Raw genomic sequence first — 12,054 nt, 5'->3', positions numbered from 1 at the left:
CTCTGGAACTCACTACCACCCCAACTCAGGAACATTGACTCACTCCCCCATTTCAAATCACAACTCAAAACACATCTGTTTAAAACTGCCTATTCCCTCTGATCACAATTACCCTGTCCAATCTATCTTTTGTATTGTATTGTTATTAATTTTGTGTATTTTATTGCTGAATCTTTTCCATCTTTTTTGCACGGTGTCCTTGAGTGCCAAGAAAGGCGCCTCCAAATAAAATGTATTATTATTATTATTATTACTGCTACAGAGCTAACTGTTAGCCTATTAGCACATACATACTGTACTGATACAGAGCTAACTGTTAGCCTATTAGCACATACACACTGTACTGCTACAGAGCTAACTGTTAGCCTATTAGCACATACACACTGTACTGCTACAGAGCTAACTGTTAGCCTGTTAGCACATACACATTGCACTGCTACAGAGCTAACTGTTAGCCGTTATGGCAATTTTGTGGATTGCACTAAGTTAATGGGCGAGCTGGCCAAACACAAAGCACTCAATCCTCTGTTCAGCAAGTTTTATTATCACATTTGTATTCCATACACCGAACAATCCCGAATGGCTCTTTTATGGTACAACAAAGCGCCGTACACCGCACAACTTATGACTGTTGCACTTTTCAGCATTGGCTCTTCAGCAAGACTCAATGCGGCCCTATATTCCTGCCCTGTGCATCACATCAGGACAGACCCCACTTATTTACATGTTCCCCTCTCACATGATGCTATCAGAGTTGAGTTCCCACAAGGCCTTGCGTCTTGAATAACAAGTATGTCGCCACCTACTTCATGTCATCATTTTGTGTCTTTTTTGTCATAATTTTGTCCTTTTTGTCATAATTTGTGTCCTTTTTGTCATAATTTTGCATCTTTTTTGTCACATACTGTATATGACTCAATATGTGGTTGTGGCTATTTGACTTGAACTACTGGAAATTGACTTTTCCGTGATATTGTAATTTATTGAGATATTAGCAGGGACAAAAACAATCAAGTGCAAAGTGTTTTTTCCTCCAGTGAAGCTCAGAGTCGGCCGGCCATCCCTCCGGTCGGGGCGATGGTCTCTCCAGTGATGTAGGAAGCTTCATCAGAGCACAAGAAGGCGATCACGCCGCCGATTTCCTCCGGCTCTCCGATTCTGGAGAGAGGAAAATGTAAATATGGCGATCATGTGTGCATAGAAGAGCATGGAGGTGAAAAATGACCATGCGAGTGTGAGCTGAACCTTTTAATGCAGAGCTTCTTTTTGAACTCATCCATGATGTCTTCATTTTCCCACAACTGCGAAAAAAGACAACAATGTTTATCATTTAACTGAGAAAACCTGCAAGGTTCATACACTTTTTGAGTGGTCAAATTCAAGCTCTTTTCAAGGTAAATTTTCAAGCTTTTCCAGTATCTTACACCTGTTGTAAATTCCATGTTTTAGATGAGTACTTACATACTAAAAGGGGGAGATTTCACTGAACCATACCAACAGCGATGGTATTACACTTTTAGGAGGAACGGTCTTCATTTCAGATAGGCTACTCATTATTTTTTACATTGAACATGTGATTATCTATAGTCTATAGATGGATATAGTCAGATTGTAAGATAAATACAGGAAGAATTTCAAGCATTTACAAGCACTTTATCCAAAATCCAAGCACTTTTTAAACCTTGAAAATACAACATTTAAATTGAAGCATTTTCAAGGATTTCAAGCACCCGTATGAGCCCTGAACCGACTCAGGGATTTGAGTGTGTGTTTTCTCCTCACCCCAGAGCTGAAGCGGGTCCTGATGATTCCAGGAGCCACACAGTTGACTCTTATGTTGCTGGGAGCCAGCTCAGGGGCCAGCGCCCGGGTCAGACCCAGCAGAGCCGTCTTACTCACACAGTAAGGACCCAGACCCTGCAGAGACCCAGACAGAGTCCAGAACAGTCACAGACCGCCACAACAACAATATCACACTGGACTTTATTTATTAATCACACTGGACTTTATTTATTACTAATTATTATTATCAACTCTACAGTCTCTCAATAATTATGCCTATGAAACAAGCAAAAATACATCTATGAATTAAATCCTGGAGTTAATAAATGGGGCAATGCTACATATGAATAGATGTAACTATAAAAATATATAAATGGGTCAATTTAGTTAATTTACTAAACAGGTTTTTAATTAAAAAAGGAAATCAATAAATATGCTTATAAAATAAATCTGGCAAGAAATAAATGACACCATGAATATAATATAATATCATATCATATCATATAATATCATATAATACAATGTAGTATAATATAATATAATACAATATAATATAGTATAATATAATGTAATATAGTATAATATAATACCATATAATAAAGTATAATATAATATAATATAGTGTATTATAATACAATATAATATAGTATAATATAATGTAATACAATGTAATATAGTATAATATAATACCATATAATAAAGTATAATATAATATAATATAATATAATATAGTAAAATACAATATAATATAATATAGTATAATAAAATATAATATAGTGTATTATAATAAAATATAATATAGTATAATATAATACAGTATAATATAATACAATATAAAACAGTATAATATAATACAATATAATATAGGATATATTATAAATATATAGGAGTCAATATAGTTAAATAAATAAATGGATATGTTTTAATTTTAAATAACTTTTTATAAAACATTTTATTTAATTATATTTAATGAACAATTCCATATTTATTTATTTCAGGGAACTTTTATTTCCCAATGTTACATTTATTTCCCTCTTTTTATGTCCATCTGTTATATTAAAATGATCAGCATGAGAACAGTAATGCATCCAAATCTCTAACAAGAAATAAGTTAATGTGCAGTTATGAAATAAAAATTCTCTAAAATAAAAAACAGTCCTTTAAAAAATAAAATAAAATGTTTAAACTTATTTTTTCAGTGATTATATGTTTATATTTATTTATTTTTATATATGTCTATAAATATATATTTCAGGATTAATTTCATAGGCTAATTTACTTAATATTGACATAAAAGGCATTCCTTTTCCATTTAAATATGTTTGAGATAAATGTCCTGACCTGCATCGGCTGGTATCCACCGACGGATGACACAAATATCACATTTCCGCCTCTAAGAAGAAAAATACAGAACATTACTTAACTATATAGAGAATGGAGAGTTTTACATACGTTCCTGTTGTTTGGATCTGTTTGTCACTCACCCTCTCTTCTCCATATGAGGCACCACCAGCTGAGTCATGAGAACAGCTGCTTTCACATTTACAGACAGGATCTGGACAGAAAAGGAGAAATTATCCCATAAATGATCTTGTATTCAAATTTAAAAAGAAAAAGAAAGAGTAAGTCAGGAGACTAGTACTAACCTTGTCCCAGACTTCCTCTGTGGAGTCCATGGTGTTCCCAAAGAAAGGGTTCACTGCTGCGTTGGACACCAGGATATCAATACCGCCAAACTGATCCAGAGTCTGTTAGAAACAAAGGAGGAGACGATCAGGAGCTCAGGAGTCTAATTAAAAAACGCTGATCAAACTAATTGATACAGCTGTCTAATGCTACCTAAACACCAGAAGACTTGAAAAGATTTGGAAAAGACTGGGAGAAAGAAAGAGAGGAGGAGGAGGAGGAGGAGGAGGAGGAGAGAGGTTTGTTAAAGATTCCCAGAAAACTATCGTGTCAGTCTGGAACCAGTCTGGAACCAGTCTGAACCGGGGACCTTTCCCCCGCTCATCTATTGGTTGGTGATTGTGTTCCGTCACTGAGACTTGAGATAATATCAAACAGGTTTGATATGATCCAAACCAAGACTATAAAAGACTGATATGAAACAGAGCAGATTACTACCTTAAACTAACCATGGAGATGACGGAGCGCCGTGACTCCTGTAAAACTCCTAGATTTACTAAAGACTTTCAGCTTTTAGTCTGGGACTGGGGAAATCTTTTGGTGTAAACCAGTATTAGATTATAAAACTAATACTCACCATTTGAACCAGTTTCTCTCGGTCTTCTCCTTTGCCGACGTTACAGGTGGTCCCGGTCACCGTGATGCTCTGACCCTGCAGCAGAGCCACAGCTTTGTCCACGTTGGCCTGCTGCCGGCTGCTCACCACCACGTGAGCTCCTCTCTTCCCCAGAGCCTGAGCTGCTGCTAAACCGATTCTGAGCAGGAGAATGATAATTGATGACAATAATAATAATAATAAATGTTATTTGTAAAGCACTTTTCATAAAGAAATCTCAAAGTGCTACAGAAACCAGAAACAAAATAAACAAAAGACTAAGAGAAAAATCAGACATGTTAAAATCAGCAGTAGATAAAAAAGACACAGGTAATAAAGTCCATTATTAAGAGATTAAAGTGCAGAGACAATAATAAAAACATGCCATAAGCCATAAGTCACAATAAATTTTGCCTTTATTTCCTTTGTCTGATCCATCTCAGCCCCGATAAGTTTATTAAGTCATAAAACCAGATAGATGAAATTGATTTCATATCAACCAAAAAAGATTTACGTGTGAAAAAAGTTGACAAAGATGAAAACAGACATTTTCACTATAATTTTAGTTAGTTTTGTAACCTCACAGTACAGTTTCAGTTAGTTATCTTTAATAAAAAATGTTTAAAAACTCTCGTTTTGGGAGGTCACGTGGGACCCAGCTCAGGATGGCAGCATAGACAGTTAGCTCCCGATCGAAACTCGAGAAAAAGCCCCGAACTCGGCTATTAAAACATGTTTTAACATTTTGGTTCTGAACATGGAAAAGGGAGGAAGGATAAGAAGACGAAAAGGTACCAAAAACCCAGCTAAACAACCCGAATTGACCGACGACGGAGGAGACGTGTCGGACACGGGGGAAGAAGACGAAAGCATGGAGACCGAAACTGTTGAAATGCTACGTGCAGGTCTGAAAGACATCGTTAAAGAAATCAAAAATTTCAAAATGGAGATGAAAAACCAGCTCGCCACACTCAAGGAGGAAATGAAAAAAGAACTAAAGGAAGACCTCGAGGATTTTAAGAGAGACATTAATCAAAAGTTAACAGACACAGGGAAGGAGCTAGCTACGCAAACGGTGAGAATTATGGAGGCTGAGCAAAGAATTGAAGAGGCGGGAAACTGGAATGCAGAAGCAAAAGAGGTAACTGCTCCAAACACTGAAGCAACAGAAAATACTACAAGAAAGACTGACCGACCAAGAGGGAAGAAATCGCAGAAACAACCTTCGGATTTTTGGCCTGGAAGAGGGAGCAGAGGGCACCTCAGCCGCACAATTCATAGATCAGCTGCTAAAAACAGAGCTCGCCTTACCGACAGAGATGGACCTACAAATACAACACGCACACCGAGCTCTGGTACCAAAACCGGACTCCAGCAAATCCCCGAGATCTATCGTGGTTAACTTCCTCCAGTACACAACAAAAGAGATGGTACTGAGGGAAGCCTGGAAGAAAAGACCCCAACATAACAACCGGGGGCTGTTCTTTGATCACGACTATGCCACGGAAATAATTCAGAAAAGGAAGGAATTAAAGGGGATTAAAAGTTTTAAAAGAGAGAGGAATCCGTTTCCAGACACCCATGGCCAGAATGAGGATACATTGGGACACCGGCCCGAAAACATACGAAACTGCGCGAGAGGCTGCAAAAGACCTGAGCAGGAGAGGGATTGAAGCGACAACCGTCCCGGCGGGGAGAGGCGCAGCTGATACGGAGATGGAGGGCAGGCCATCGGTGAGAGGAACGTCTTCCGCGGAGACGGAGGAGAGACTAAAGAGAGCGTGGCCATGGCAACGGGTAGGCTGCCAGGAGGACACCGCGACACGAGCAAAACATAACCTACAGAAATACAAAGGAATGGACATATAAAGTATGTGAGTGTATCTAAATGAGTAAGTAAGTGAGAGATAGCACACGTAAGACACTGAAGATAAATAGTCTAAGAGATTGTATCTAAGTGGACCTGGGTAATTGGACTTAATAGTTTTCATTGTTAAGATTGATCGGGCTCTGTATGTGTGAGCAATAATGAGTCAGATGTTCAAGAGAATCGAGATATTAATAATGGACCTCAATAAGGAGGGGCCCTCATATTTTATGGGAATTTCCCCTCAACCCACGGGGGAAACGTGGGAGGCAAGTGCCTACTGTTGTAATATTAGTTCGACTTTTTTTGCTGTTGAATTGCTCAATGTTCTTTGGGCTGTTGTATGTTCTCATGGCTGCAATATGGGTTCGAGGGAAGTGTATAACGTCATCTTCCAAAGCTATAAATGAACAGCACATCGTTAGTGTCGTTAAATGTGAATGGGTTGAACAATTCAATTAAAAGACGTAAGGTAATATTGAAAATGAGAAAACTTAAGGCTCAAGTTATCTTCATGCAGGAAACACATCTTTCCCAGGAAGAGCATGAAAAGATGAAGAAATTTGGTTTTAGAAACACCTATTACAGTATTTTTAAACAAAGTAACAAAAGAGGGGTGGCAATACTTATACAGAACTCGACTCATTATAATGTCTAAAAGAAATCAAAGATAAAGAAGGACGATACATTAAAGTTAAGGGGAAACTACAGGAAGAGATGGTTACGCTAATTAGGGCCTCGGGGCAATCGCACCGAGCACTGGTCCCATACAGCAATAGCTGTAGGGACCAGTGCTCGTACTCCTGTTATACAGTGGATTTCTTCTTATTCCTCTTCCGGACGCAATTTCGTCCCGCTACTAGTCCTACAACTTAAAGAGTTGCAGGACAAATTATATATCAAAACGTGCGGTTTGATCGGGATCGCTGTGCTACTACTTTTCTCTACAGAATACTAATACGTCGCGAAAAACTGCTCAAAATTTTGCATTGAAATGAATGGGACGGCCGACAAAAAATGAGCGAAAAAGAACAATCATTGGAGATTTTTAAACGTCTACTTCTCAGGCATAATTTCACCTAGAGACTCCATTTAAACTTTAAACAGTAGACACAAGTCTTGTGTATCGGTGTATTAATCCACGTTTCGATAGGTCATATAGTTTTTCATCAATCCCTGTTCAATGACCATGATCATTTTTGGAGAAATTCTGAGATTATAATGGGTGTGTATTGCACGGAATGTTCGTGTCAGAGTTTGTGATGTCATCGCTCAGAGTGTAGAGGGAGAGGTAAAACTGTCAAAAAACAAATTTTAAAACTGCGCTCCAGGTCGCAAATTTCACTCTACAAAAATAATTTATACATAGAAACGTAGGAAAATTTGTCTTCTCACTCACAATCCTCTGGTAAAGCTGTCAGAGTTATAGTTTGGGCGTACGACGCACAAATGCGGCACCAACACCACCAACAGCCTCATTGGGTCCCATATTAAAAACGCAGATATTTGAAAAAGGGATATGGAACAGTTTTTTTAGATCGCTCTAACAAAGCTATTTTTTCATTTTTCTGAAAAAAACAACATATGTAGACGTTCAGGAAGAACTCAGGACGCTCAAAGTGAAGTCGAATCAATGATAGGTATTATGGTTTTGCCAAAAATGCTTTCTGTTCGAGGCCAGAAATTCCAGTCCACCTCTGGCTGCTGTCACTCTTTCGGAACTTGAACAGGTGGTATCAGTTAATTCTGTTGATTGCTTTGATTTGATTGCCTTTGATCTTTGATGTGATTACAGTTACAGATACACACACACACACACACATGCATACACCTGCTTCAAACACGCACATACGCACACACAGGTAACTTTGTGATTTTAATTACACACACAGGTAACTTTATGCGATTTTCGCTACACACACACACACACAGAAATAAGAAATAAGACACATATATCTAAATTCATAAACATGTCGTTGAAGGAACATGGACTGGTTGATGTATGGCGTGAACTCTATCCAATGGAAAAACATTATACACACTACTCTACTATATATAACACACACTCTAGAATTGACTATATTTTTATGAACAGCTGGGATCTATACAAAGTAAAACAATGCAAAATTGGTGTAGCGGACATCTCAGATCACAGTGCAGTCCACTTAACTGTGCTTTTGAATAAAAGACAGAAAAACACCACCTGGAGACTGAATGTAAGCATATTAAATAACAAGACAACAATAGAACAAATTAAGAATGAAATAAAGAAAAGCATTGAGGAAAATGACACAGAAGGAATCAACCCTACTATCTTATGGGATGCACTGAAGGCGGTGATAAGAGGGAAACTAATAGCCATCACATCAAGACAAAAAAAGCTTAAGCAGGCAAAGTATCTCAATTTAGTTGAAAAACTAAAAAATCTTGAGATAAAACGCCAAACCACTTGTACAGCCCAACTCCAACAAGAAATAAAGGTCATTAAAGGGGAAATGGATAATATATTAGGAAGTGAAATAGAGAAAAAACTTAGATTTCTGAAACAAGATTATTATGAAACAGGCCCTAAAGCCACAAGGCTTCTGGCGAGGAGAATTAGGAAACAACAAGGAATTAATACGATATATAAGATCAGAGAACCATTCACAGACCATCTAAGACATAATGAAGTAGAAATAAAGAACACATTCAGAGATTATTATGAAAAATTATACTCTCAACCACCCTCATCGGATGAAGATGCAAAAAGGCAGTTTCTTAATTCTCTTGATTTGCCATCTATCGGAGAAAAACAAAACAATGCTCTGACAGCACCTATAACTCCTGAAGAAATATCTAAGACAATATCCAGGCTTAAGGCAAATTAATCACCAGGAAGTGACGGGTTTCCATCAGAGTGGTACCGAACTTTTAGAGAAGAACTAACCCCTCTCCTCGTCTCATCCTTTAACTGTACCCTTAAGGAAGGTAGATTGCCACCCTCATGGAATGAAGCAATCATATCTGTAATCCCCAAGGAGGGCAAAGATGCAGAATACTGTAGCAACTACAGACCCATTTCTGTACTCAACGTGGATTACAAGATATACACATCAATTATAGCAAAGAGATATCAGACTCTCATGACAGAATTAATTGACAAGGACCAAACTGGATTTATCACAGGACGACAAACATTAGATAACATAAGAAGGACTCTGCAAATAGTAAACTCGATACAAATGAAAGAAACTAAGGCTATATTGCTGAGTCTTGACGCCGAAAAGGCTTTTGATAGTGTAAATTAGACATTTCTATATTTAACATTAGAACGTTTTGGGTTTAATAAAGAAGCCATTAAATGCATTAATACAATCTACCAGAATCCTATAGCTAGAATAAAAATGAATGGTAGCCTAACAAAAAGCATAAAGCTACAGAGGGGAACACGCCAAGGATGTTGCCTGTCCCCTCTCCTCTTTGCCTTATACATTGAACCTTTGGCGCAGGCTATAAGACAGAGTGAGGAAATAAAGGGAATACATATTAAAGAACAAAAACATGTAATCAGTCTGTTTGCAGACGACATAATAATATATTTAGAAAGACCCGATACAAGTCTAACACATTTGATGAAACATATAAGTATATTTGGAGACCACTCAGGATATAAAATAAACGTGAACAAAACACAGATTCTGGCTTTTAATTATACCCCTTCCCAGGAAATTACAAGAGCTTATAAATGGAAATGGAACTCAGAACACATAAAATATCTTGGGGTAACCCTAACAAAACAGATAAGCCATCTTCAGAAGATAAATTATGATCAGATTCATACACAAATTAAGAGGGCTATTGAAAGATGGTCGACTATATTACTGGACTTTAGTTCAAGAATTGACATTATTAAAATGAACATGTTGTATTTCTTCCAATCCCTCCCTGTCAAAATACCGTTGGAAAAAATTTAGAATTTGGGACAAGTTGATATCGAGGTTCATTTGGGGTGGTAAAAAACCAAGAATAAAATATAACACGCTAAAATTGGCTAAGAACCAGGGGGGTATGACACTCCCAAATTTAAAAGATTATTATGAGGCAGCACAACTTGGACCAATAGTTAAGTGGCGTGACAAGCACTATAACTCCAAGTGGAAGGAGATTGAGATGAGGGTAACTAACATACCAGTACAATCCCTTTTGGGCAACATTACATTAATAAAAACATTAAAAGGCTCAATAGATCCAATAACCTCCCACACACTGACTATCTGGGCTGATTTCATAAAACGGCATAGATTAGAACAGGAAGTGAGATTGTTGAGCTGGATTGCGTATGACGAAAGATTCAAACCAAACTTGAATGACATGACATTCAGAAATTGGGAGAGGAAGGGAATCACTGCCATGTGCACAATATTAAAGAATGGAAACATAATGTCTTTTCAGGACCTTAGGGAAACATATGGGTTAAAAAATGATGATTCAGATACTTACAGCTAAGGGATTATTTCATAAAGGAAAAAGGGAGCTCAAAAATATTAAACGGAGTGATAGATGTACTAATGCGAGTGTATAATGGGTCAAAAATCAAGCTGGTATCTGTACTATATCAAAACCTTAGAGATTGTACGGGTGCTTCAACTGACTACATTAGGGCTAGATGGGAGAAGGAGCTGGGCATCGATATCACCCCTGAGGAATGGCTTGATATGTGTGAAACACCACACTCTACTACAAGTTCACAAACGTGGAGGGAATTTGGGTGGAAAAATTTGACCCGTTTCTTTATCCCACCCAAGATTAAAAGTAGACAAAGTGCTACAGAACAACTATGTTGGCGGGCATGTGGGAGCAAGGAAGCTAACCATGCACATATTTTCTGGATGTGCCCCAGGCTGCGCTCCTTTTGGGATGGTGTCGGTGCCATAATTAAAGATATATTGGGGTATGGAATACCAAATGAAAGTAAAATTATGTACCTTGGAAATGTAACTGAAAGTGTAACTGGTAATGATAGTTATATAGTCAAGATACTGCTGATTGCGACCAAGAAGACAATAACAAGGAACTGGTACAAGACTGAATCTCCTACCATAGAACAATGGCTAGGGATTGTAAGAGAAATATACTGGATGGAAAAAATGACCTACCAACTTCGACTGAAGGAAGATGTTTCTATTTCAAAGTGGAAAAAATGGGTGCTGTATGACATAACGAAAGACATGTGAACTGTAAACTGTATGAATCTGATTTTGTAGAATATGGATACCCGCAGCCATGAATGTTGATACTGTTTTATTAATGTTAAGTGTTTTTTCTTTTGTTGTGTATGTCTCTTGTGTACATGAAAAAAAACCCTAATAAACATTACAGTTTAAAAAAAAAAAAAAACTCTCGTTTTTATTTTTATTTCACTTAACGAAAATGTTTTTTTAATTCTAGTTTTCGGTATTTTGTTAGTTTTCGTTAACTATAATAACCTCGCTGTGTATTATAGCGAAGTGTATACATATTTTATATTATAAAATTCTTACCCATCTGTTGAGGCAGTGACTATGGCCACCTTTCCAGCAAGGCTACTCTGAGACATACTTCTTTGGCCAGCAACAAGATTGGTCCTCAGGCACCTGAATACACTCCGCAACATCACCTGAGAACAGAGAATAAACATGAAAACATGAATAAAGATGAATAAACATGAAAACATTATCTAGGGCAGAGGTCATCTGCACTCTGACAGCATTACTGCACAAACTGAATACTGATAGACAGAAGTAAAAAGAACCACGTTTTTCACAAGTCATTTAAAGTAATACACTTATTGATCCATAGTGAAGCAACAAATACTTGCAAGGTATTTGCAAAGGCAAACTCAAGAAAAGTTTGTACTTTTACGCAGTGAACTACATTATTTAAGCCATTACTGCAATTGTGCATGTATTATCAAGCGCGTTATCTCACCCTGTAGGTCATGCAATACTGAACATGAAGTCGCACAGTGGAAGAATTTATTAAAACCCCTCCTAAGTCTCCTGTTTGGACCTTTGACTCGGTTTGTGTGTGCTACAGTCAGTATTTTCCGGGTAAAAGTCGCGCTGTCAAAATAAAAGCCTCCAGCAAGCAACTCAACCCAATC

General features: G+C 37.5%; 1 protein-coding gene across 1 annotated transcript; it reads right to left on the bottom strand.

Moving 5' to 3' along the window:
• Positions 1–524: 524 nt before the first annotated feature.
• Positions 525–12,017, bottom strand: LOC131989895 (dehydrogenase/reductase SDR family member 4-like). Its single transcript, XM_059355258.1, has 9 exons — positions 11,880–12,017; positions 11,453–11,568; positions 4,046–4,223; positions 3,429–3,530; positions 3,267–3,337; positions 3,124–3,175; positions 1,783–1,917; positions 1,246–1,301; positions 525–1,158 (listed from the first exon to the last, which is right to left on the bottom strand). The coding sequence occupies exons 1-9, from the start codon at positions 11,889–11,891 to the stop codon at positions 1,044–1,046; spliced, it is 837 nt and encodes a 278-aa protein (XP_059211241.1). The 5' UTR covers positions 11,892–12,017; the 3' UTR covers positions 525–1,043.
• Positions 12,018–12,054: the final 37 nt, after the last annotated feature.

The sequence above is a fragment of the Centropristis striata genome, chromosome 17 (genome assembly GCF_030273125.1).
Source record: "Centropristis striata isolate RG_2023a ecotype Rhode Island chromosome 17, C.striata_1.0, whole genome shotgun sequence".
NCBI classification, from domain to species: domain Eukaryota; kingdom Metazoa; phylum Chordata; class Actinopteri; order Perciformes; family Serranidae; genus Centropristis; species Centropristis striata.
This window is presented reverse-complemented; position numbering and strand designations above follow the sequence as displayed.